Raw genomic sequence first — 27,788 nt, 5'->3', positions numbered from 1 at the left:
ATGGAAGGGTGTTCCTGATGTACTGTTAGGAACGAAACTAAAGGAAATTGGGTATAATATGACATTATTCTTTTGTAAAGTTAAAAAATCAATACATGTATGTAGGTAGTGCCTATTTTATGCCAGGTACTATTCTAAGTACTTTATAGATATCAATGCATTTTAATCCTCACAATTCTAAGGGGTGAGAATTCCCTATTATCCCCATTTTACAGGTAAAGAAACAGGCAAAGAGAGGGGAAGTAACTTGCTTAGAATCACACAGCTCTTTCCATGGGAAAATGCCTTGGAAGTTACACACAAAATATGATAGTAGTGACAATACCAAACGCTAACATGGATGTGAAGCAAAAGGAACTCTTATTCATTGTTGGTGGGAACGCAAAACAGCCACTTTGGAAAAGAGTTTTGTGGTTTTCTTAAAAACTAAATGTACTCTAGGGACTTCCCTGGTGGTGTAGTGGTTAAGAATCCACCTGCCAATGCAAGGGACACAGGTTCAAGCCCTGGTCTGGGAAGATCCCACATGCTGCGAAGCAATTAAGCCCACACGCCACAACTACTGAGCCTGTGCTCTAGAGCCCGCGAGCCACAACTACTGAGCCCATGTGCTACAACTACTGAAGCCTGCGCGCCTAGAGCCCATGCAACGCAACAAGAGAAGCCACTGCAACGAGAAGACCGTGCACCGCAAGGAAGAGTAGTGCCTGCTCACGGCAACTAGAGAAAGCCCGCGCGCAGCAATGAAGACCCAACACAGCCAAAAATAAATAAAATTAAATTAATGAATTAAAAAAAAAACCTAAATGTACTCTAACCACACGATTCAGCAACCGCGCCCTTGGTATTTACTCAAAGGAATTGAAAACATGTCCACACAAAACCCTGCACATGGACGTTTATGGCAGCTTTATTCATAACTGCCTAAACTTGGAAGCCACCAGGATATCCTTCAGTGGGTGAATGGATAATGGACTATTATTTGGGACTTAAAAAAAAAAAAGAGCTATCAAGCCATGAAAAGACTTGGAGGAAACAAAAATGCATATTACTAAATAAAAGAAACTAATCTGAAAAGTTGTATGATTCCAACTACAGGATATCCTGGAAAAGGCAAAAACTATGGTGACGGTAAAAAGATCTGTGGTTGCCAGGGGCTGGGGGGGCGCAGGGAGGGAGCACAGAGGATTTTCAGGCAGTGAAACTATTCTTTTTTTTTTTTGGATAAGTTTCTTTTATTTGGAATAAAAATGTCCAGTTTTGAAAAGAAAAGTTTTGCAAAAAACATAAGTCCTCAAACCACAAGTTTCCCCATGACGAGGTGAATTCCTGAACACTGCAGAGGGATTACTGGAGATGTTGATTACTTAAGACACTAATAGGAAGGCACTGAGGAACAGCAGAGCCAGGCTTCAGTCAGACAGACGTGCGCTGCCGTGGAGGAATTGCATAGGCTGGCTTTGAAGTTGGCTTCTCCTTTGCTTCTTTTTATTTTGTTAAACTTGTAGCTTTACTTTCCTCAATTTCTAGAATATCAGATATTCTGGTTTATGGGTAATCATCATTTTGCTTTATTCCCATGTCCCTGATCTGTAACTTCACCCACCCCACTTCCCCTCTATGGACTCCACGGTGGCTTTGAATGAATTCTCTGTACTTTCTGTTACTAGGTAGTTATACAGTGACCTGAGAAGTGAAACTCATAAATCGAGTTGACCTAATACCAGGGCTTTGTGCACAGAATCCGCCCATCTGCTCAGAGATAGCCTGATCTGAACCACATCCCCCACCGTGCTCCCTGGCTTCTGCTTATGGCAGTAGGTTTGGGGTCAAAGGCACCTTCAGGACTGGACCACCTTCCCGGTGGAGAATCGTGACTTACAGGGCCTCTGGTTCCTCTCCGGGGTTGGCCTCATTATTGGTGGACCTGCTGGTTGCAGGACTTAATGAAGCTCAGGTTGTTGATGTCTCATCGCAGAAAGAATTCAGTGAGAGCCAAAGTGATAGGTAAGAAGTGGATTTATTTAGAGAGAAACACACTCCACAGGCAGAGCGTGGGCCATCTCAGAAGGTGAGAAAGGCCAGGGCAGTGAAACGATTCTGTATGACATTATAATGGTGGATACGTGTCATCACACATTTGTCCAAGCCCAAACCCATAGGATGGGCAACACCAAGAGTGAACCCTACACAGCACTGTAAATCAACTACACTCCAATAAAATTAAGATTTAAAAAAAAGAGTGAACCCTAATGTAAACCATGGACTTTGGGTGATTATGATGCGTCAATGTAGGTTCATCAGTTCTAACAACTGCACCTCTCTGGTGCTGATGTTGATAATGGGGGAGGCTGTGTATGAGTGGGGACAGGGGCTACCTGGGAAAGCTCTGTATCATCCTCTCAATTTTGCCATGAACATAAAACTGCTCTAAAGAAGTCTCTACTATATATATGTATATATATGGTTACTTCGGAGAGAGAAGATTTAGCATAATTTCGATTTTTCCTTTTGCCTCTGTTGCGTCTCATTTTTCTCCAGTAATCACGTCTCACTTGTATACTTTTTTCCAGGAACACTGCTTCTCAAGTGGTGAAGCAAAGTGAAGTCTGGAGAAGGGAACACTTGGCCACATACCTAAGAAGGCTCCCTCAACAGATGTCCCATCGTGATCAGATTCAGCGCAATATTTCAGTCATGCAACTAACTATGTGAGAAAAGAGTTGCAATCACCTTTGTCGGAGCTGGAGAACTGGATCCCCACCTCGTGGAGGAGATGCTCCGTTTCCTCCAGCCAGGACAGTGACAGGCGCAAGATGTCCAGCGCCACCTTCTGGAGCCCTGAGACAGGTGGGCTCACCTGCAGGTGCTGCAGGAGGTCGACCTCCTTCTTCAGGTCACTGCTACAGCAAGACATTTTCATGCACGCCTGGAAAGAGATGAGGTCGTGAGGAGCCCGGGCACCATCGCCAGAAATAGCACCTGACGGTTGTGACCCGCGAAGAGCAGTGTTCCTGACGTGCCCGTGAAGCAGGCAGCGCCGTATGTTGGCCGCCCTGTGACGGTCCAGTTCTACTTGCGTTTTTTGGGGGGCGGAAGGAAGGAGGCAGCTTTTATTTCATGTGCACTCTAATTTGGACCCTGGATGGTCAAAGAGACCCTTTGTTTAGGTGTAGGCACTTCCAAAGCCAAATTGCCAAGGACGATTTGGCTGAAACGAGAACCAAATCTGGCTACAGAATTCTTGCTGAGATCAACACACAAGCTGGTCATAAAGTGCGGTTTCCTGATTTGAAAGAGTGCTGACAAGCCAGCACTTGCACAGACTCCCCAAATAGTAGCTGCGTGTTTCCAGAGAAAGCATAAGCAGCTGCCTGATGTGATAAGCTGGACCCCTGCGTGGGGGCCACGAAGTGGGGGCTCTGCCAGACCCTCTGGTCGCATCTCCTCCAAAGTCAAAGGCAACAAGGCTAAGAGCAGCCTTCCGCTGCTGGGACAGAAAAGAAAACTGCAAATAAAGAGCAGAACGTTTCTTTGGTTTCTCTGGAAATAACACGGGGCTGTTTTTTTCCCCGGGGTCTGGGGCCTCCCAAAGGCAATACTTGGAGTGTGTCGGGCAGCTTCTCCTTGGCCACACCAAGTTCACCTGGGAGGCATTTCTGGAGGTCCTTTGTTTTCTGATCCCAAACAGATTTCTCCAACAAGAGAAAAGGTGGACTAAAAGCAGAGCTGGACAATTTCCTGAACAAGGAGCACAAAAACGAGACACAGGGGACATCTGAGAAATGGAGAAGGGGGCACCTGGCAACTGTCTAAGGATGTCTTCAGCTTCACGATGTTCTCTGTCATTTCCTCCTGTTTGCAGCTGCTGAGCTGGGTCTCCTTCTGCAGGGTCCGCTTTTTCTGCCGAAAGTTGATATTGTCCTCTGTGACCCTGGTGATCTTCTCTATTAACTGGTGAGAAAAAGAAAAAAAAAAGATTTAAAATGCAGGATGGGGCTTCCCTGGTGGCGCAGTGGTTGGTAGTCCACCTGCCAATGCAGGGGACACGGGTTTGCGCCCCGGTCGGGGAAGATCCCACATGCCGCGGAGCAACGGGGCCCGTGAGCCGTGGCCGCTGAGCCTGCGCGTCCGGAGCCTGTGCTCCGCAACGGGAGAGGCCACGATAGTGAGAGGCTCGCGCACCGCGATGAAGAGTGGCCTCTGCTCGCCGCAGCTGGAGAGAGCCCTCGCACAGAAACGAAGACCCAACACGGCCAAAAATAAATAAATAAATAAATAAATTAAAATGCAGGGTGGCTCTGGGGGGAGGGGACCTGGAGGGCTTCAGCTTAAGCTCAGAGGAGGGAGGTCCTGGCGTGTTTTGGCGATGGCTCTGGAGGGTGGATGTCGGCTCTGTCACCAGGGCTTTTTCCCAGGATCAGAGATGGTTTTTAAGAGCCAAAGGCCTGTCATGTGGCCACGAGTGTGTCCTAGATTCTTCTGCATTCTGGGAGTGACTCATCACGCTGAGCCTGATGCTGTGGGCCCCTAAAAAGGACGTTCTCCAAGAGAAGCCCGTGGGGTGATCTTTTGACCCGTGCGCTGACACCCAGGGTTGGAGAGGATAAACGGAAGAATAATAAGGCAATCGTTACAGCCAGAGGCCCACCCTCACTGCCATATGCCTCTTCAGAAGGAACGAGCGAGCGAGGACGCACCGTCCATGCTGAGGCCGCCCCTTTCCTCGCGGGACTAACGGAGGTTAACCGTGCGGGTCTGGCGACCAGACACGGTCCTGGGTGGTTTAATTGGATTTTCACAGAAACACTGCAAGGGAGTTTAACTGGCTTTTACTTTAAAAGCCAGGAAGTCCCAGAAAATCCTAACAAATCTTTACGGTGTAGCAACAGCGTGAAGAATATGTGCCACCCACAAAAGCCAGGAACATGTGCTCCCAGTGTCTGGAGCCCCGGGTCCCTGAAGGAGAAAGCGGGGAAGAGGCACGAACCTGCTGATCGGAGACGGGTTTCTCCTGGAACGGTTTCACGCGTCCGTACGTGGCCTTGATGACCTGACTTCTGAAAAGCTCCAGCTGCAGCACAAAGAAAGGGAAGGGGGATGAGGTGAGTGGTGCAGCTGCAGCTGCAAGGCTGGGGGAGGCGCCTCCGTCGCTGGGTCTGGGAGAAATCGGTGAGAAGGCTCTGCACGCCTTTAGTGGTCATTATGGGTAATTAACACCTTCACCTCTCACCGGAAGGGGCAGTGCCCACACAAGAGAGGGGGACCGCAGGCTCTAATGACTTTTCAGGTGTGCCCGCCTAACCCAGCCGACGCACATGGTCAGCACACACACGTCTCGGGCTCTCGGAAGATTATCCAGTGGGAAGTCCAGGGCCAGGAGCGCTCTTCCGTGATTGCTTCGTTGGCAGCAGGCTGTGAGATAAATATTGAGGCTGTCAGCCCGAGCAGCTCGTGTAATCAGCAAGGGCGCCTGGGGAGAGAAGGAGTTGCTGCCTGCTGCCATTCTGTGCCTTAGACCTTGTGTCCTGAAGACGACGTCTCCTGTATTCCTCTCCAGGTCCCCGGAGCCTGGTGCAGTGATTGGCACACAGCAGGCACTCAATAAATGTTCATTGAATGCTTATAACAGAAACATCTGTCAGGTCAGATGTTCAAAGTCCTCTACTTCAGTTCAGCCAGTTTTTACTGAGTGCCTCCCTGGTGCTGGTGTCTTCTTATTACGGATGATGAAACAACGCAGTTAAATTAAATCAGGGCTTCGAGAATGACGAGTTCAAGATGCCCCAGGCTCATGAGACCTGAACGGCAAAGAAGCCCGAGTTTCTCTGGAAATTTACCAACACGATGGCCCTTGGCCTGGGTTTTTGGCTCACTGGCAAAATGTGGTCATGAAAGGCTCTATAACAGAGCCCTGAAGGACCATAAGGGCCACTGAATCAATGAGAACGTCCACAGGTCCCAAGACACAGGAGTCTGCTGCACACCAGGGAGCTCTGGGAAGCCAAGCAGAGGAATTGTGACTCTCCTAAGGACACCTCTGCAGTCATCCTGCCGGAAGCCAGCCGGGTGATTGGAGGGACTCTGGGTCGTCTGCTGGTTTCATGGCCAAGGGAGGGTCCTAGCTCGCCCAAGGAAGAGGTTATTTATGTAGAGAGGACCCTGTGGACGATGGCCCACATTACCACCAGAGGCGCCCTACGGGACTGCTTGGCGGGGGGTGGGGGAAGGGAGGGACAGGTCCTGCTGGACGATGAGCTGAGTCCTGTGGTCACTGGCCTGGGGAAGGGCAGGACCTCAGGCCGGGAGCGGGCTGTGGAGACAAGGGGGTGAAGCAGGAAAGCCCAGGCAGCGCAGAGAAGCCTCGTCCGTCCTCTCTCTCTCGAGTCTAGACCTGGAGGAATCTCAGTGTCTCTGAGGGTCTTCCTGGATGACCCCTGGTCAGAGCCATGACCAGGCCCTCGGCAAGTGGCGCAGATCATGCCCTCAAAGCGGGTATGCGCTGTGGGTGCAGAGTGCCAGCAAGGTGAGGGGTAGCCCAGGTGCACAGAGGGAAGCCCAGGCTGGCGGGCTCTCTGCCTTGCTGAGGGGTCGGCACCCTGAAGGAGAAAGGACAGCGGGGGTGATGGTGTGGAAATTGGTTGAAGAGGCTTTAAAACCCGCCTGAGGGCCAGCATCGTCATTTAACTTGTGGGTGCCTCTGAAGGTCAGCGCGTGGGACAAATTCCGGTCACACTGATGGTTCAGGCTTGGATGCTACCAAGCGGAAGGGCTTTGGGAGCTGGGCTGGGTGGGATGGAGGGCTCCTTTAAGGATTGTGGCTCTTAACCTTTTTTGGTGGTTTACAGATCCTTCTGAGAATCCAGTGAGTGAGGAGGTGGACTCATTCTCCCAGAAAAAGAAAAGCACAAACACATACACGCAAAACGTTCTTGGTCCCCCTGGAGCCGTGGCTGCCAGGAGAGGATGCCTTGTGGAGGGGTCCAAGATGGGCTGCCCTCGGTGGGCCGTGTTCTGGAGGGCCAGTGCCCCATCTTGGGTTCTCGTTTGCTCTCCCTTAGCCTCTGGTGAAGGCTCATTTGCATGTTCTGGCCCTCATGTCTGTGCCACGTGTAAGAGGAAGGGCCACTGGGCCATCTTGGGTCAGAGCCCTGGGAAATGGCCCTCTCCCCACCCTGCCCATCTCCATCTGGCATAAGCCGTGGTATTCTGGGTTTTAATTTATTAAGAAAAGTGGCAGGACTTCCCTGGCGCTCCAGTGGTTAGGACTCCGTGCTTCCACTGCAGGGGGCACGGGTTCCATCCCTGGTCGGGGAACTAAAATCCTGCAAGCCACGCAGTTTGGCCAAACAAAACAAAACAAAACAAACAAACAAACAAAAAGAAATGTGGCATTTCCCTGGGGACACTGACGGTAGCATCTGTTTGGGGGCCCAGAGGAAGAAAGATCGCTGTAAACGTCAGGACAAAAAATGTGAAAGACAAAGTGCTAGAAACACCACTGGGCTCAAGAGCTCAAACCCTTCTCAAGAGGGAAGTGCACAGCTGGTTCACGGGGGCGGGCCTTGAGCTGGGACCGGCTGCTTGGTCGGGGTCCCAGGCAACAGCAGACACTGGAGTGGGCAGCTTCCCAGAAGGAAAAGCCTCTTTAGTGACGTCCACTGGGGACGCGGAAACCGCACAAAGCCCTGCCCTGAGATAAGCGGGTGAGCTGAACCCGGCCGTCTTCCTCCTCTCTCATCCCTGCTGGCCGCTTGGGTGCGGGATTCCGTGGAGGGCACGGTCCCGTGAAGGGGCTCTGCAGCGCGCCTACCTGACCTACTGCCCTTTCCAAATTGGCTTTAATGAGGTTTTCTCTGCTCCCCATTTCTTGCAGCTGAAGCAATTTCCTTCTGGAATCCTCCTGAAGCTTCTCTTCAACCTGAAAGGATGATGAAAGCGTGGGCTTTGCTGCTAATGTGACCATCATGCCCTCTGGGGAAACTCTTCTGGGGGGGCTAATGGCAGTGGGGGAGTCCCTGAGGGGTAGGGACAGCTGCAGCCCAGTGGCAGGGGTCACAGGCACGCACGGGGTGGAGGCAAACTCACAGGGAGTCGCCCCCTACGGGAAGGGGCCGAGCTCTGCACCCTGGGCTCAACTATGTCCTACCGCAGACTCCAATTCCAGCTCGGTCCCTAACAAGCCGTACGACCCTGGGAAAGTTATTTCACTGCTCCGTGACTCGGTGGCCTCATCTGTCAAATGGGGATGATGATACCAGTACCACTGCACAGAGTTATTGTGGGGATTCAATGTTTGGAATAGTGCTTAAGGGCTCTGTGAGTGTGTTAAGTACTGTTGTAACCTATGAAAGGTGGACGGGAATGTCCGCCGCACAGCCTCGTTCTAATAACTCGTGATGGGTACTCGGAAATGTTATTATTGGGATTATTATCATAACTATTTGTCGTTACCACTTTGAGCACACTCACTGGTGGAAACCTCTCTGCAGGCTTGCTAAAGCAATGTCTATTAAGAATCGCAGCCTGCAAAGGAAGGCGTTTAAAGGTGGAGAAGCTGGCCTACGTTTCCCCCCTTGCCTGGGTAACAGTCAACGCGCGGTAGGCTTGGGAATGCTCCACGCTACCCTTTGCTGGCCAGTGTAGGCCTCGCAGCTGCTCAATTCTTGGACGTACCTGCTGAGCCCTGGGCTCTGGCACTAACAGGAAATGAGGCAAACTCTCGTAAATAAATGGAAAGATTTTGTGCTGAAACCAATTCACAGGCTGTTTATTAGGGATCTGAAGAGGGGGATCACAGGGATGTAATAAAAGGCCCAGGAAAGCCCTTAAGAGCTTTCTTCTGAGTAGTGTGGTGCAGTGGAAGAGCCTCTACCCAGCTCCGTTACCTTGGAAAAGTCATCTAACCTGTCTGGGCCTTAGTTTTCTCCCAGGTCTAAACACGCTCTGACTTCTATTTCAGCAGCCTTTTTCATATGCTGCAAAAGCCAGGTCCAACCTTGGACTCTGCCCTTATCTGTGTTCTCCATGAACGGCCCCCATTCCCATCCCCAAGCCTCAGAGTCACCTTCAGCGGCCGCCCTGCTCCCTCTCTCACACTCGGTGGTCTCACGCCTGTCCTCCAATCCCTCTCACATGCAAGCTGGCCTGTGACAACTGGCCTCCTCGCCTCTAGTTTAGTGTCTTCCAGTGCAATCTTAACGGTACTGTGAGAGTTACCCAGCTGTAAGGCAGCTCTGTCCAACAGAACTTTCTGCAACGATACAGGTACTCTGAGCGAGGCTGTGCTGTCTGATACGGCAGCCACCAGCCACATCTGCGTATCGAGCACTCGAAATGTGGCTGGTGTGACGGAGGAGCTGAATTTAAAATTTTATTTAATTTTGACTAATTTCAGTGTAAACAGTAGCATGTGGCTGTTTGCTACGCCAGGGTAACTGAAGTCAGATGAACCCGGAGTCAGACAAAACCGACTGTGCAGTTGGGTTAGTTCCTGTACTAGTAACTAGTAGCCTTGACTTCCTCATCTGTAAAATGGGGAGGATGATTTCTAGATCACAGCGCTGCTGTGAAGATGAAGAGATGAAATGTTCAGGGTAATGCCTAGTACATGAGAAATTTAACTATCATTTTCACCCTTGTTACTGTCCACGAATGTCATTGCATCAGTCCCTTGTTCAGAAGCCTTAGTAGCTCCCCACTGCCTATGGGGTTCAGAGCCCAAGCACCTGAACGAAGGCAAAACACCAAGCCAGGGACTTCAAGAAGCCCCTACGAACTCTGGACGAGGTAAACAAAAATGAATCCACACCTAGATAAACCATGAAAAAACTTCTGGAAATCAAGGGAAAAGACAATCTTCAAAGCAACTGGAGAAAAAGACAGGTTATGCAAAGGTACAACAGTTAGGCTTACAGATGACTTCTAACTGGAGATAATAGGAGCCACGAGACAATAGTGACAATCTAATGCTACCTCCAATGTGCTGAAAGAAAAGAACCGCCATTGTAGAATTCAACACGCTGTCAAATGTGTTTTAAGAATGAAGGTTAAATATACATCTCCAGACAGACACACAGGCACATCTGAGGATTTGTCATCAGCAGAGCCACAGTGAGGGAAAACACTAAAGGGTATTCTTCAGACACAAGAAAAATGAACCCAGGTGGATGATCAGAGAGGCAGAAAAAGACAAGCAACAGTAAGGGTAATGTGTGGATATGATACTGACTATAGAAAAACACTAATAATGCCTTTTGGGGTTTTAACTATCAAGAGGAGTTTAGAAAATGACAGCAATGGCTTATAAATCTGGAGGAGGTAAGTGAAGTTAAGGTGTTTGAAACTCATTGCACTGTCAAGGAGAAGGGCGTAATTATCAACTACTATTGCCTCTTGGTAAGTTAAGAATGCGTATTGTAGTCTTTAGGATGACTACTAAGAGAATAGTAGAAGAGTGAAAAACTTAATTAGTGTGTGAGTCAAGGATGAATGCTATTGTCTTACTATTACTAAAAGAATAGTAAAAAAGTGAAATATTTCCAAGCTAATAGAGGGGGAAAGTGGAATGAGAGAAAATGAGAGAAATGAGAGAAAACCATCCACTCAGAAGGAGGCAAGAAAGGAGAGAAAAAGGAATGTAGCACAGATGGTACAACTGGTACTGAGCATTAAGGTAGATTTAAACCCCAGCACATGAGTAATTACATAATATAAATGGACTAAAAGTCAAAGATTGTCAAACTGGATTTTGTAAAAATGATACACTATTTGGAAGGCATATGTCTAAAACTTAAGACAAAAATTGACAGAGAAAGTATGAAAAAGATATGCTATGAAAACTCTAACCAACAGAAAGCTAAATGACAAAGAAGACGTTAAGGGAGAAACACTAATAGAGATGAAAAGGGACATTTCACGATGATTAAAAGTTTTGTTCTACAGGAAGTATTAGGATTCTAAATTTATATGCACCTAGTAACACAGCCTCAAAATATATAAAGCAAAAATTGTTAATAGTAAAAGAAGAAACACACAAATTACAAACATGTTGAGATTTTTAAAAACATTCTCAATGACTGATGGAACAAAAAGACAAAAAAAATCAATATGAGAATTTAAAGTTGGAACAACATCATTGGCAAACTTGATTGAATGGATCAATTCTTTCTTAGATAATTTCACAATTAAGATTTGAAGGCAGTCTAGGGTAGTGGTTACACACAGGGGCTTTGGAGTCAGGCAGTCCTGGATTCAAGTTCTGCACAACTACTTTATGCAAGTGAACTTGGTTAACTTCCTTCACCTCTGTGAGCCTCAGTTTTCCCGACTGTAAAGTGGGGTTAACACCAGTATAGACTGCATGGGGTCATTGTGAGGATGAACAGAGATGATGCAGGTGGAGTGCTTGCCCCAGAGTGGTTGCCAGGCCGACCTGTCCCCGCCATACCTTGCTCTTTTCCCGTAGCGTCTTAGAGATCAGGCTCTGCTCGGTACAGCTCCTTTTCAGCTCTTCCCTGAGCTTCTTCATTTCTTTCTCCATGTCATGGATTTGCTGAAAAGAGTTCCAACAACAGGGAAGTCAACTTCATAACTCATTTCATCCGGTTCATTAAGGCAGAAACCTAGTCTGGGATTTGCTTAATTCCTTCCCTTGGGGGCCAATTCTACATCTTTAAGGCAAAGTAGAATTTCTTTCAATGGATGCAATGAAAGTGCTGGGTGAGGGAAAATTTGAGTTTCTTTTGAAGATTAGCATGGATCCTGGATTAAACAGTACAAGATACCTATCCACTCATTAGAATCTCTTTCCTTGGGGTATATTTTTGAGTTCAATCTAAATAAGGGCTGTTTGGAAGACACAATGGGCACAGTTTGGAAGAAAAGAACAATGAAATTTTTCTTTTTTCTCATTTGAGGCAGAGAAGTGTGCTCCTGACTTAGAGAAGAGCACACGTCTCCTGCCCCTGTCCCAGGCACCGTCCTTCCCAACGGATGGAAAACGTATGCCTGGTGATGTGCACGAGGGTTCGGTTGGTACAGGGGGTGAACATTTACATTTACAAAAGATGACCAAAGATGGTCATCTTTTCATTGTATTAATTTTTATGTTCACCTTCCATACAAGGCCAGTGATACATTTGCTTTTTATTTTGTTTTTATGAATTGGTGTAAAATTGAATGTATTTAAGTAAAAATACTTAAAGAAGAGTTGTGTTAATAACAGTGCTCAGGGCTGTGATGAAACTTGTGACAGTGGATCATGAAAGTCTAGGCATCACAAGTCCAGGGGTAGGGACCACGGTGAATTTCTAGCAGCATACGGTGGCCACCTCCCTTCCCTTTACCCAGGGGAAACCTGATGAGGGGCCTTGAGCCAACTGCCCAGAAAATCTGGGGAGAGTATGTTTTCCATGGTCTTTTCACCCATCTCTTTGAGGCTAGCAAATCAAAGAATTATGAGACTACATTAACAGACACACACCCGGAAAGCCCCAGAGCTTGTGCTAGCTAATGGGCCACGGAACCCCTCCAAAACCCTGAAGGTCACAATCTAGGCTTTCAGTGGACACCTAGGGGTGAGGAGGTTCAACGCACGGTTTTGCAGAGCTTTAACTCTTTCTCCTGGGCTTCCCAGTGCTCATTCTGGGCATCTTCCTTCTGTAACTCTTCTTTCAGCACTGAGCACTGTGGAGAAAAAGGACAAGGCCACGGGGGCTTGGCTGGGGGTCCCAAGTCCCTGTGTTCACGCCCAGGAGTGTTTCCTGCTGTATAACCCCATCACACCTCTGAATGCTGAGACGCGAGACCATTTGTGTGATGGGAGCTCGGGATCCTGCAGTCGTTCCCAGTTCACCCCTCTCATGAGTTCTGAGAAATAGAGCGTCTAAATTCCTCTTCAAAAACCAGCAAACTTCACCGCAGGGGAAATGCAGCATGGTAGAGTCTGGGTACTTCGGGTGCAGGAATTGGGATGTTTTCACTCTGTGACCGGTGAGGGTGGAGGGGGCGGAACCAGTGAGCGCGGGTCCCTCTCAGGGCTTTTGCGCAGGTTGCATCTCAAAGACACAACTGCCCCGACTGGTGTGGAGGGGTAAACGGAGCCGTCTTTCCCGAGGGGGGCCCGGCAACAGGCATTAGGGGCATAAGGATGGATGTGCGCCTTCTATTGACCCAGCAATGCCCACTTGAGGAATGTACCTTAAGGACAACGGCTGGAGAAATAAGTAAATCTGTAGTTTCAAGGATGCTCTGCACAGAATTGTCAGTAACAGTGGAAGGAAAAAAAAAAAAAAAGAGGAAACAACCCAAGTGTTGTTCATAACAGCAGAGCACTTTATAACCCTGGGTACATCCAGGAGAAAGTATGTAGCTTTTAAGACCAATGATGAGAGCGTTGATTTATTAGCATGGGAAAATAGTAAGTATTTAAAAATTTAAAAAATTGTATAAATTCACTATAAAATGATTGATTGATTGATTTCTAGGCAATATATAGAAACAAGACTGGAAGAACATACATGAAAATATTAACACGGATTTCTCAAGGTAGCATTTCCTCTCCTCTCTTTTTATTTTTTCTTTTCAATGTCATCTACTTATTTTTCTAAAATTAACACACATGATGTATGTCATTAAAAAAAAAAAAGGCATCTCAAATGTTCACGAGAGCAGTACCCTTGGTGGTGACGAGCCCTTGTGCTATTGGCCGGCACAGGCTAGAGGAGAAGGGACCTCATTCCAAGGTCAACGAGGAAGGGGAAACGGGGACATAAATCATCCAAATGCACTTCTGGAGGCAGAAGAGCCAAGCAGGTGCTGTCTTTGCGTATTCCCTCTACTTAGCATCAGCTCTGCATCCCCTTCCCGTCCCCAACACACACACACACACACACACACACACACACACACACACACACACCCCCCACATAAAACAGCTATAGCACATGTCTGGGAAGACACTCTGCTTGGGAGAAACGAATGCAGAGGGCTTGGCCAAGCAGCTGACCCGGGGAAGAGGCAGAGGAGCACAACTAAAACCAGCCTCCCACTTCTCAGAAAACGATTTTGTCATCCCCATTTCACAGATGGGGAAATGGAGGCCAAATAAGTTACAACCAAAGAAAGCTCTGGGATTGGACCTTGGTCTGTCTGATCCCAAAACTCATGCAGTGCCTTTCACCAGCTCCAAACTGGGTGTGGTACTACGTACCAGGTATTACTTATTGTGCCTTTTCCTTGGAACCTCAAGATCTGTTCTCACCCCACCCCCATGCAGACCTAGCTATCGGGTAGCCGCTGGGAATCTCTGAGTTGCCACCTGAGATGAAAGCTTTGAGGTTTTACCTTGACTCACAGAAACAGACACATCATACAAATACTGAGAAATCTTACCCTATAGAGCCAGGATTCTGAAGTTAGCATTGAAGGCAAGATTTGCAAATAGTCAAAGTTACATGTAAAAAGCTCTTTGCTTGCCTACCACGTTCATTTTCCATAGAGAAATTCTACACACTAAAGTCTAAGGAAGAAATTAGAGTCTGTGTGTTTGCACCTGGATCTTCAAACATTCTGCTTTGAAGGCAATTATGAGAACCAGTGGTGCTGGGACCATGATGCAGCCGTGTGGTCATCCTTGCTCACAGAGAGATTGTATTCTGTTTAATATTAAACTTTGCAATGGCAGTATATGCTAATAAGTGTGTTTGTTGCTGGGAGTAAACAAACTAATTTATAATAGGGGTTAGAAAATGTTTGCTGGATTTGAATATATATTATGCTTATTCTGAGCCACATACACGCTGTACTTTGAAAAGCTGCAGAGAAGTTGACCACCTGCCTAGCAGCTACCCTCCCTGTGCCCCTGGGCACTGGCCTCATCTCACCACCGTGTGTCATGTGACTCCACTGTGTCTGCTTTTCGCAGCTACAGTTTGCTGATGACCCGACACTCACTCTGGAGCTGAGGGCTTGGAGCTGGTGATCCTTTTCTTTGTTCTCACTCTTTAGTTGGTTCACCTCCTGTTTTAGTTGTTGAACTTGATCATCCTTTACTAACACATCTCTTTGCAAAGATGACACCATCTCTGTAAAAAAACCAAACCAAACCAAAACAAAAAACTCATGGAGGTCAAAGAGGCAGGAAGGATTATTGGCAACACCATGGCTGTCAGCCAACGTTCGGACAAGACCTTCCAAGCCCAGGCCACCACCGGTGCCCGCCTAGAACTGGGGAGGCTTTTTCCAAGGGTCCCAGAGCAGGAATGGGAATGAGAGCAAAGTCCATGGAACATGGTTTGAGGCTTCAGTGAGAATGAGGGGCAGTCAGCACCAGCGAGAGGAGAAGCCTTTGGGGGCCCCTTGTGGGCACAGGCCAGGCGAAGCCAGGAGGAGAGGCCACACCATGGGCCTGGGGAACAAAGCCGCAGCACAGGGAAGGTCCAGGAATTCTTCCCCAGAGGCCAGGAGACGGGCTTGTGGCAGAGGGCACTGCTGGACACTATTGATGGGGTGGTTGGTTGGACCCCTCTCTACCACTTGTTAGCTTGGTGGTCTTGGACAAGCTCTTTCACCTCCCACTGTCTGTCCCACACAGAGTTATTGTAAGGGTCAAATGAAACGGTATATGTCCCAAGAACACCAAGTGGCTGAATTATGTTGGTTACAGGGCGCCTATTATTCTTCTCGGCAGCCAGCTTCCAAAATGACCCCAACGATCCCTGCCGCCTAGGATTCATGCCCTGTGTAGCCCCTCCCACCCTGAATGGGGCTGACATGGGTAACCAATACGATACTGTGGAAATGACGGAATGTTTCCTCCCAGGCTGGGTCATAAAAGACACTGTGGCCTCCTCTTTGCTCTCCCTTGAATCACTCACTCTGGGGGAAGCCAACTGCCGTGTTGTGAGGAGACTCAAGCAGCCCTAGAGAGAAGCACGTGTGCTGAGGGACTAAGGCCTCCAGCCAAAAGCCACACGAGCAGCCATTCTGAAGGGGGATCCTCTGGCTCCCCCCGAGGCTTTAGATGACATGACTGATGCCCCCGCCGACATCTTGACTGCAACTCATGAGAACTCAAAGTCACCCCCCCGTCAGATTCCTGAACTACAGAAACTGGGTGAGATAATAAATATTGGTTGGGGTTTTATCCATTACATTTTGGGGTAACTTGCTATGCAGCAATAGATAACTACTCTATTACTGTAGTATCATTTTTTTAAACATCTTTATTGGAGTATAATTGCTTTACAAGGGTGTGTTACTTTCTGCTTTATAACAAAGTGAATCAGTTATGCATATACATATATCCCCATATCTCTTCCCTCTTGCATTGTAGTATCATTTTGAATAAAAGTGGGAAGAAGGGTGTGTAAATGCAGTGGTATTGGGTTATCTCATACGGTTCTTTTCTTGGAAGAACATTAGGCCCAGTTTCATTGGTAGGTGTCAATCAAGAATGTATATGAAATAAAGAACAAAATGCTCCAGAATTTCATTTTAAAAATGAGCTTTGCCTCCAGGACACAGTTAAGTTACTTGGAAATCCCTCTGGGGCTTGCCACACTTTGAGTGGGTCCAGCTTATCTCAAGCGTTATCCCAACCCAGGTCTGTCCCGACTCCCTGATTGGAGAAAGTGGGATCTGAGACAGGCTTGATGCTTGGATGAGGTTTGACTGGCCGCCATACGGGAGGAAGGTGAGGACCAGCGAGTTCATCCTTAACATTCCTGGTGCCCAGAACAGCACCTAGCCTGGGGGAGGTGCTCAGAAAATATCTGAGGACATCCCAAGTTAGGGTGGAGCATAAGCAGAGACCTGGGGGCAGCAGGGGGTGGGGGGGGGGTGATTAAGTTGCAGAGTGAGGCAGAAGAAAAGCGCAGATTCATAGAGATGGTGATTCACGTGCGACTCAGTGCTGTGCCTGGGTTTTACAGCTGTGGGTATGTTTCCTGCCACGCGCTGGCTGCTTTAAGAGTGATGTGCCCCTCCGAGGCTCACTGCCTCCTCCCTGTCACCTGCTTCTCTCCCTCCCCTCGTATGTGAGTGGTCCCATCCTCTTCAGGTCTCTGGACATGTCAGTTTCTGCTTAAAATACTCCACTGGATTCCCAACCCCCTTAGAATAAAAACCCAGACCCCCCGACCCTGCCCAGCCCCACAATCCCTTGTGCACTCCATGCAGCCTCACTTGCCCTTGGTTTGTCCTTGCCCACCGGAAACAGGTCCGCTCGAAAGAAGGACGTAGCCGTTGAGGATACAACCTAAACTGGTTAGAATCAGCTGAGTCCAAGGGGGAGTAAGGTTCGACTTCCAGTGGAACTCGAGCCTCATTACAGGCTCATTGTAATACATTAACGAAATGACACGCCCACCAGCACTAGGACAGTTCCGAGGCTGACCATAAAGGTCAAAAAGTGGGTGGTGGGGCTTCCCTGGTGGCGCAGTGGTTGAGAATCCGCCTGCCGATGCAGGGGACACGGGTTCGTGCCCCGGTGCGGAAGGATCCCACATGCCGGGGAGCGGCTGGGCCCATGAGCCATGGCCGCTGAGCCTGCGCGTCCGGAGCCTCTGCTCCGCAACGGGACAGGCCACCAAAAAAAAAAAAAAAAAAAAAAAGTGGGCGGTGGCCCAATTCCTGGAAATCCCCGCCCCTTCCCTAAAATATTAAGAGTTCTCATAATCCTCCAACTCATTACCCTATGAAATTACCCAGCCCATAAAAACTAACCGCCCCACATTTGGGGGCCTCTAGCCTTCTGAGATGGCCCACGCTCTGTCTGTGGAGTGCTTCTCTCTAAATAAATCCACTTCTTACTTTGTCTCTCACTGAATTCTTTCTGCGATGAGACATAAAGAACCTGAGCTTTATTAAGTCCCGAAACCAGATGTGAGATCTCTATTAAAAGATAGTGGGTTCTGACTGGGTTCGAGTCCCAGCCCACGGGTTCAAGCCCCACCTGAGTTCCATGGTTGCACACCCACTAAGCTGTTCTCCCTTGGCCTCCCCCCTTGAAGCACTGGCCACCACGACACACAGTTTATTTTCTCCACAGCTCCGCTGCTCTCTGAAGTGGGCTTGTTTATTCATCCGCTTACTTTTATTGTCTGTCACCCCCTCCCAAGTCTGTGAGTACAGGAATCTGACTGTCTTGCTTGGCTCTCCCTCCCCAGAGCCTGGAAGGGGGCCTGACACCTAGTAGGTGCTCAATAAACGTGTTGAAGGAATGAAAGAATCCAGGGAATCGACGCTCAGCCACAGCTGTGCGTTGGCTGCCCCTCTCCCCACCCAAGCCCTTTATCAGGGAACCACCTCTGATAAAATTAGAAAATGTTTTCACTTGGGCCCAAGTGCACTCGGCTGAAATGGCTGAGACAAAGGGTGCCTTAAAAGAGTGACCCCATTTTGTCCACGCTCTACTTGGCACTCAGGCTGGTTTGTGGAACCACCCAAGCCACAAGGCGACCTGTGTTCTCCCTGGTGGGGCCAGTGTTCAGGAGACCTTGTAGCCAAGAGATAACGTTCTCTCAAATATTTATCAGGCCCTGCCCTCGGGACTGGGTGGCAAGAAACCTCCACTGGGGGAGAACTCTGATCCCTGAGGCTGCACCCAGGTCACGGGCACAGGTGTGGTGGTTGACTGGCGATGTCTGCAGGGGGAGGGCGGAAGCCCTGGGGCCCGAAGGCAGAAGGCCTCACCTGATGTGATGGCGGTCTCCCTCCTTAAGTTCTCGGCCTCGTTCTTCAGGGATGTGATTTCTAAGTTTCTCTCAGACAGGGTCTGGCACAGCACCTGGCTGTAGCCTTGCTGTAGGGCACTGATCTGTGGAAGGAGGCAACGCACGGTCAGAGGGGGCCAGCCAGGCCTGCAGGACATGCTGGTACTTCTCCAGCGTTGGGCAAAGAGTCGGGTTGATCTTGGGTCGGGGTGTCGGGGAAACCAAGCTTTTCAGTTGCAACTAGTGGAAGGGGCGGGAGGGGGCCTGTTCCTTCAGTGACCACCGTGTCATAGGTCATCGAGACGCGAACCTTATCTCCGTGGCCACCCGGGGGCTCAGGTGCCGCTGTCTTCCTGTGACCTGGGGATTGTCAGCCGTAAATAGACCAGCTGTTGGTACCAGATCATCCAGCACTGACGGGATGCACAGCAAAGCTCAAGAGGCGGGAGCAGGTTATAAACTGAACGCCCTCTGATGATAACAGTGGACAGTTTATACCTCACAGAACACGCCAGCGTTTACAAAGCCCATTCACACATGCTACCCTGATACTCCTCACAGCGTTGCTGAAGGCTGGTGTTCCCATTAATGTTCCCATTTCGCGAGGGAGCAGGTTGAGACTCAGAGAGGCGAGGTCCCTTGCGCGGGATCACGCGCTGGTCAGAGGGGGAGTGTGATTCAAACCTAGTCCTTAGTTGCCTGGTTCCTCCTTCCCAGGTGGCTCTAGGAATGAGCATGAGAAGTCGGAGGCTGTAAAGCGTGGCATGGACTCGGGAGCCGGACTGCGGCCTTCAAGTCCTGTCTCTGCCACTTACGGGCTTTGTGAACACAAGGAGGACACCATATTCTGTTTCCTTTTTTTCAGTCTGTACGTGGGGTGATGGTAGTCCCAACCTGATAGGATTGTTAGAGGTATTTGAATAAGTTAGCGTGTGTACGAGTGCTCAGATCATGCCTGGCACACGGCGCAGGGGGAGGAGCCGGGACAGTCCTCTCCTCTGACTACCCACGGGGTGTTTTAGCTTCTGCTTCCCTCGTCTGGCTCTGGGGAAGGTGGTTGGTAACCTTTACGTGTGCATCTGTAAGCCTTGCCAGGCTCACTTAAACACCAGTGTGGTTGTTATTAAGAGGAAATACAGGACCACAGCCCGGCTCTATCTAAGGCTGCTGGGAGCACCCTCGAAGTCCATGGCTCAGAGCCCCCTTGAGGGCGGGCCCCCCTCCAGGGGTCTAGGTCTACACGCGGGGCGCGGAAGGCTCTCCGTCAAAGGCAACGTTGGTAAGAGCCCGAAAGTAGCTGCCAGGCCTTGGCCTCCTCAGAGCAGGTACCCGAGAGGCCGGGAAAGAGAGCTGGGCCCGGAACCCCCTCCCTCTCGGTCTGATGCGGCCAGACTGTTTGTTCTGAGTGGCCAGGACTTTCCCACCTCAGGGTGCACGGTGGGCCTTTGTCCTGTGATTTTTCAGATGTCAGGCCTCAGTACTCGCACAGGGACACGTTTATTGGGGCATAAATGCCACGCAATCTGTAGACAGGACAAGAGCTAGCTTGTTTTGATATCAAAATGGCAGTGACAAGGAGAAGGGTGCAATTTCTTTTCTTTTTTTAAAAAATAAATTTATTTATTTTATTTATTTATTTTTGGCTGCATTGGGTCTTTGTTGTGGTGCACAGGCTTCTCACTGCAGTGCCTTCTCTTGTTGCAGAGCATGGGCTCTAGGCGCATGGGCTTCAGTAGTTGTGGCACGAGGGCTCAGTAATTGTGGCGCACGGGCTTAGTTGCTCTGCGGCATGTGGGATCTTCCTGGACCAGGGCTCGAGCCCGTGTCCCCTGCACTGGCAGGCGGATTCCTAACCACTGCGCTACCAGGGAAGTCCTGGGTGCAATTTCTTTGTTCTCCTAAGGTAAGTTTGTCAGATTTAGGGGAGGTAAAAAGGATGTTCACTTAAAATAGGATTTCAGATAATGAATAATATTTTAGTGCAAGTGTGTCCCATGCAATATTTGGGACACACACTAAAACGAAATTCTAAAATTCAAACCTAACTGGGTGTCCTTACTTTATCTGGCAACCCCACCCTAAGAGAGTTCCTAAACTTCAGTCACTCATATACCACTTTCACTATTTTTCCCATGTCTCTTGGCTAGCCCCACTATAATTTCTTAGCATTTTTCGTAGAAGCAGCTCCTTTTTTAAACTTAAAAATGTGCATTAAATTAAAAATAACTGTTATAAGAGTAAATAGAGACTCAGTATCTTAAATAAAAATAATCCCCCCAAAAGAAGAAATACAGGAATTTCCCTGTTTACCATCAGACCAGGTTGCGGGCATCACATTAAAAAAAAAAAAGATTGGGGGAAGGGGGTGGGCATGCCCAGGTAATGGGGTTCGGGCGTGGTGAGATGGCCACCAGATGGCGCTCACAGCCTTTGGTCTTGGTTTGTGTCCTTGGAAATCTTGTCATTATTACTCTGGTAGAATTAACAGAAGCGTCAAGGTCTCACAAGTTTTCTGACTCATTTCACGCACCATCATGGTTCAGAGTCGATGACATTTGGGGCAGTTACACTTACTTTTTCCCTGGGGCACCTGAGACATTACTGGGGGGTGGTCTATGCTAGAAGTTGTGGGGACACAGGCCACTCTGCCCCTCGCTCTCCCCAAGGCTATACTTTTGTATACTTGTGCTTTGGAAACTTTGAGTAAAAAAATTCTTTCACATCTTACTTTTCTCTGTTGGGGGAAATACAACTTTTCCATAAAAGGTCCTTGGAACACTGAAAGTGTTTGTAAGCTCTTCTCAGCGTAATGCTTTTATTTACATGATACCAGAGATAGAACACACAGAGACAAACTTCCAGAAGGGAAAACATACGTTCCCCTCTAAGACTCCAGTGCTTTTGACAGATTTAAAATATTTCAATCTAAGCGTCAGAGTTTTAGGATTTCGGATGGCTGGAAAACTCCAAAGAGTCTTCAAACCTCTTTGATACTTTTACTACCAAAATAAATATCCATATTGTTTGTAATTGGCATAAATTCCAAGATGTTTAATGTCGGTTAAGCTGTGTAATAAAATGGGCACTGAATCATAAGAAAGTTAATAGTGCTAGGAGGAGTGATTGTTTCAAGATAATAATTTGGCTTCTAATTAGCACAGGCATATAAGAGCACGCGGAGGTAAGAATTTTCTAGTGATATTGTAGCGGATCGAAGATTTTTGAGAGCAAATCATTATGCACACAGCTTCGGGGACCAGGGAAAACACGTAAAGTAATCAGAACCATAAATCAACCTGCCATGTGGCTTACGCTTCTGGTGGAATGCTCTGCAGGTAGTGGAATAGTTAAGAAACTAAAATGTCAGTGGATGAAACTCGATTTGAGTTCAAACCAGTGGAGCCTCTGGTTCATGTATGCCTTGTTATAAAATATTCTCCTTCAGTTATAAGTGAAGCTCCAGTGGTAGGGGAGGCAACAGCATGATGCATCAGTGTAATTATTTCTAGATAATTTCTTTGTAAAAAAAACATTTTTTCCCCCAGATATCGGCAGCCACTTTAAATAATACTCAAATTGTGACTTGCTGATATTCAAAGATATGTGGAAATTATATAATATTATATGTCAAATATATTTCAATTAAAATAAAAGGTATGTGGGGAATTCCCTGGTGGTCCAGTGGTTAGGACTCTGTGCTTCCACTGCTGGAGGCCTGGGTTTGATCCCTGGTCAGGGAGCTAAGGTCCTACAAGCCGCGTGGTACGGCCAAAAAAAAAAAAAAAAGGTATATGGGAATAATTCAGCCTCGTCCATGTACCTGAAAAAGACATGTCATTTTCTCAGGAAAGCTCTGAAATGGGAGAATAACTGAAAGGAATATTTCAACAAAATTGGGCTCAGTTCAAGAAAAAGATGCTCATTAATGTGTCAGCTACATGTCAAGGTAGCTGTTCGCACTAATAATTCCTATAGGACCTGTTACTTTCATTGTTTTTTCAAAACCAGGTTTGAAGGAGAGTCATTAGTTCATTTAAATATTAGAGCATGTATTTGTTTACTTGTTTATTCTGTCTCCCTCACTACATCATAACAGGGGGAAGGATCATGTCTGTCTTGTTCTCTGCTGAATTCTCAGAGCCTGGAAGAGGGCGTGGCATGGGATAGACACCCCCAAAATATTTATTTGAATGAATGGACAGATGGATGAATAAAGAACAAACAAACAGACACGGTCCTAACAGAGTTCTAGAAGGTTACTGGGCCCAACCTTTGCCTTCATGGAGCTTACAGTTTCCTGCTAGAATCTCCTAGGTTCACCATACACAATCTGTGTCCTTTCTAGAGCATCATTTCTAGGACTGAGACTGTGTACTTAGCATCGGTTACAGAAGGGAAAGACAGTAAACAGAGAACAAGAGAACCAAGGCCCCCAAGCACTGACTACGTTTTTTTTTCTCTTTTTAAAAAATGTTTATTTGTTTTTTTCTTATTAGTCACCCATTTTATACACATCAGTGTATACATGTAAATCCCAATCTCCCAATTCATCACACCACCATCCCCACCCCCGGCCACTTTCCCCCCTTGGTGTCCATACGTTTGTTCTCCACATCTGTGTCTCAATTTCTGCTCTGAAAACTGGTTCATCTTTACCATTTTTCTAGGTTCCACATATATGCGTTAATATACGATATTTGTTCTTCTCTTTCTGACTTACTTCACTCTATGACAGTCTCTAGATCCATCCGTGTCTCTACAAATGACCCAATTTTGTTCCTTTTTATGGCTGAGTAACATTCCATTGTATATATGTACCACATCTTCTTTATCCATTCGTCTGTCGATGGGCATTTAGGTTGATTCCATGACCTGGCTATTGTAAATAGTACTGCAATGAACATTGGGGTGCATGTGGCTTTTTGAATTATGGTTTTCTCTGGGTATATGCCCAGTAGTGGGATTGCTGTGTCATATGGTAATTCTATTTTTAGTTTTTTAAGGAACCTCCATACTGTTCTCCATAGTGACTGTTATCAACTTACATTCCCACCAACCGTGCAAGAGAGTTCCCTTTTCTCCACACCCTCTCCAGCATTTGTTGTTTGTAGATTTTCTGATGATGCCCATTCTAACTGGTGTGAGGTGATACCTCATTGTAGTTTTGATTTGCATTTCTCTAATAATTAGTGATGTTGAGCAGCTTTTCATGTGCTTCTTGGCCATCTGTATGTCTTCTTTGGAGAAATGTCTATTTAGGTCTTCTGCCCATTTTTGGATTGGGTTGTTTGTTTTTTTAATATCGAGCTGCATGAGCTGTTTATATATTTTGGAAATTAATCCTTTATCAGTTGCTTCCTTTGCAAATATTTTCTCCCATTCTGAGGGTTGTCTTTCGTCTTGTTTATGGTTTCCTTTGCTGTGCAAAAGCTTTGAAGTTTCATTTGGTCCCATTTGTTTATTTTTGTATTTATTTCCATTACTCTAGGAGGTGGATCAAAAAATATCTTGCTGTGATTTATGTCAAAGAGTGTTCTTCCTATGTTTTCCTCTAAGAGTTTTATAGTGCCTGGTCTTACATTTAGGTCTCTAATCCATTTTGAGTTTATTTTTGTGTGTGGTGTTAGGGAGTGTTCTAATTTCATTCTTTTACATGTAGCTGTCCAGTTTTCCCAGCACCACTTATTGAAGAGACTGTCTTTTCTCCACTGTATATCCTTGCCTCCTTTGTCATAGATTAGTTGACCATGGATACGTGGGTTTATCTCTGGGCTTTCTATCCTGTTCCATTGATCTATATTTCTGTTTTTGTGCCAGTACCATATTGTCTTGATTACTGTAGCTTTGTAGTATAGGCTGAAGTCAGGGAGTCTGATTCCTCCAGCTCGTTTTTTTCCCTCAAGACTGCTTTGGCTATTCGGGGTCTTTTGTGTCCCCACACAAATTTTAAGATTTTTGGTTCTAGTTCTGTAAAAAATGCCATTGGTAATTTGATAGGGATTGCATTGAATATGTAGATAGCTTTGGGTAGTATAGTCATTTTCACAATGTTGATTCTTCCAATCCAAGAACATGGTATATCTCTCCATCTGTTGGTATCATCTTTAATTTGTTTCATCAGTGTCTTACAGTTTTCTGCATACAGGTTTTTTGTCTCCCTATGTAGGTTTATTCCTAGGTATTTTATTTTTTTGTTGCAATGGTAAATGGGAGTGTTTTCTTAATTTCTCTTTCAGATTTTTCATCATTAGTGTATAGGAATGCAAGAGATTTCTGTGCATTAATTTTGTATCCTGCAAATTTACCAAGTTCATTGATTAGCTCTAGTAGTTTTCTGGTGGCATCTTTAGGATTCTCTCTGTATAGTATCCTGTCATCTGCAAACAGTGACAGTTTTACTTCTTCTTTTTCAATTTGTATTCCTTTTATTGCTTTTTCTTCTCTGATTGCTGTGGCTAGGACCTCCAAAACTATGTTGAATAATAGCCATGAGAGTGGACATCCTTGTGTTATTCCTGATCTTAGAGGAAATGCTTTCAGTTTTTCACCATTGAGAATGATGTTTGCTGTGGGTTTGCCATATATGGCCTTTATTATGTTGAAGTAGGTTCCCTCTATGCCCACTTTCTGGAGAGTTTTTATCATAAATCAGTGTTTAATTTTGTCAAAAGATTTTTCTGCATCCATTGAGATGATCATATGGTTTTTCTTTTTCAATTTGTTAATATGGTGTATCACATTGATTGATTTGCATATATTGAAGAATCTTTGCATCTCTGGGATGAATCCCACTTGATCGTGGTGTATGATCCTTTTAATGTGTTGCTGGATTCTGTTTGCTAGTATTTTGTTGAGGATTTTTGAATCTATATTCATCAGTGATATTGGTCTGTAATTTTCTTTCTTTGTAGTATCTTTGTCTGGTTTTGGTATCAGGGTGATGGTGGCCTCAGAGAATGAGTTTGGGAGTGTTCCTTCCTCTGAAATTTTTTGGAAGAGTTTGAGAAGGATGGGTGTTAGCTCTTCTCTAAATGTTTGATAGAATTCACCTGTGAAGCCATATGGTTCTGGACTTTTGTTTGTTGGAAGATTTTTAATCACAGTTTCAATTTCATTACTTGTGATTGGTCTGTTCATATTTTCTCTTTCTTCCTGGTTCAGGCTTGGAAGGTTATACCTTTCTAAGAATTTGTCCATTTCTTCCAGGTTGTCCATTTTATTGGCATAGAGTTGCTTGTAGTAGTCTCTTAGGGTGTTTTGTACTTCTGCAGTGTCTGTTGTAACTTCTCCTTTTTCATTTCTAATGTTATTGATTTGAGTCCTCTCCCTCTTTTTCTGGATGAGTCTGGCTAATGGTTTGTCAATTTGTTTATCTTCTCAAAGAACCAGCTTTTAGTTTTATTGATCTTTGCTCTTGTTTTCTTTGTTTCTATTTCATTTATTTCTGCTCTGATCTTTATGATTTCTTTCCTTCTGCTAACTTTGGGTTTTGTTTGTTCTTCTTTCTCTAGTTCCTTTAGGTGTAAGGTTAGATTGTTTATTTGAGATTTTTCTTGTTTCTTGAGGTAGGCTTGTATAGCTATAAACTTCCCTCTTAGAACTGCTTTTGCTGCATCCCATAGGTTTTGGATAGTCGTGTTTTCATTGTAATTTGTCTCTAGGTATTTTTTTGATTTCCTATTTGATTTCTTCAGTGATCTCTTGGTTATTTAGTAACGTACTGTTTAGCCTTCATGTGTTTGTATTTTTTACGGGTTTTTCCCTGTAATTCATTTCTAATCTCATAGCGTTGTGGTCAGAAAAGATGCTTGATATGATTTTAATTTTCTTAAATTTACTGAGGCTTGATTTGTGACCCAAGATGTGATCTATCCTGGAGAATGTTCCGTGTGCACTTGAGAAGAAAGTGTAATATGCTGTTTTTGGATGGAATGTCCTACAAATACTAATGAAATCTATCTGGTCTATTGTGTCATTTAAAGCTTGTGTTTCCTTATTAATTTTCTGTTTGGATGATCTGTCCATTGGTATAAGTGAGGTGTTAAAGTCCCCCACTATTATTGTGTTACTGTCGATTTCCTCTTTTAGAGCTGTTAGCAGTTGCCTTATGTATTGAGGTGCTCCTATGGTGGGTGCATATATATTTATAATTGTTATATCTTCTTCTTGGATTGATCCCTTGATCATTACATAATGTCCTTCCTTGTCTCTTGTAACATTCTTTATTTTAAAGTCTATTTTATCTGATATGAGTATTGCTACTCCAGCTTTCCTTTGATTTCCATTTGCATGGAATATCTTTTTCCATCCCCTCACTTTCAGTCTGTATGTGTCCCTAGGTCTGAAGTGGGTCTCCTGTAGACAGCATATATATGGGCCTTGTTTTTGTATCCATTCAGCAAGCCTGTGTCTTTTGGTTGGAGCATTTAATCCATTCACATTTAAGGTAATTATCGATATGTGTGTTCCTATTACCATTTTCTTAATTGTTTTGGGTTTGTTTTTGTAGGTTATTCTCTTCTCTTGTGTTTCCCACTTAGAGAAGTTCCTTTAGCATTTGTTGTAGAGCTGTTTTGGTGGTGCTGAATTCACTTAGCTTTTGCTTGTTTGTAAAGCTTTTGATTTCTCCACCCAATCTGAATGAGATCCTTGCGGGGTACAGTAATCTTGGTTGTAGGTTCTTCCCTTTCATCACTTTAAGTATATCATGCCACTCCCTTCTGGCTTGTAGAGTTTCTGCTGAGAAATCAGCTGTTAACCTTATGGGAGTTCCCTTGTATGTTATTTGTCATTTTTCCCTTGCTGTTGTCAATAATTTTTCTTTGTCTTTAATTTTTGCCAATTTGATTACTATGTGTCTCGGTGTGTTTCTCCTTGGGTTTCTCCTGTATGGGACTCTCTGTGCTTCCTGGACTTGGGTGGCTATTTCCTTTCCGATGTTAGGGAAGTTTTTGACTATAATCTCTTCAAATATCTTCTCGGGTCCTTTCTCTCTCTCTTCTCCTTCTGGGATCCCTATATTGTGAACGTTGTTGCGTTTAATGTTGTCCCAGAGGTCTCTTAGGCTGTCTT

The 27,788-nt window shown here is 46.2% G+C and overlaps 1 protein-coding gene across 1 annotated transcript in view; it reads right to left on the bottom strand.

Moving 5' to 3' along the window:
• Positions 1–27,788, bottom strand: part of LOC137215627 (transmembrane protein 51) — a 205,145-nt gene that overhangs the window by 55,859 nt on the left and 121,498 nt on the right. Inside the window, exons 7-14 of the mRNA XM_067721146.1 lie at positions 18,697–18,820; positions 14,956–15,086; positions 12,598–12,687; positions 11,450–11,554; positions 7,814–7,921; positions 4,991–5,074; positions 3,802–3,954; positions 2,734–2,929 (exon numbers count right to left, since the gene is read on the bottom strand). Coding sequence (XP_067577247.1) covers positions 2,734–2,929; positions 3,802–3,954; positions 4,991–5,074; positions 7,814–7,921; positions 11,450–11,554; positions 12,598–12,687; positions 14,956–15,086; positions 18,697–18,820 — 991 coding nt within the window. The remainder of the gene's footprint in view (positions 1–2,733; positions 2,930–3,801; positions 3,955–4,990; positions 5,075–7,813; positions 7,922–11,449; positions 11,555–12,597; positions 12,688–14,955; positions 15,087–18,696; positions 18,821–27,788) is intronic.

The sequence above is a fragment of the Pseudorca crassidens genome, chromosome 2, assembly GCF_039906515.1.
Source record: "Pseudorca crassidens isolate mPseCra1 chromosome 2, mPseCra1.hap1, whole genome shotgun sequence".
Taxonomy (NCBI): domain Eukaryota; kingdom Metazoa; phylum Chordata; class Mammalia; order Artiodactyla; family Delphinidae; genus Pseudorca; species Pseudorca crassidens.
The sequence above is the reverse complement of the archived record's forward strand: the minus strand, read 5'-3'. Positions and strand labels throughout refer to the sequence as shown.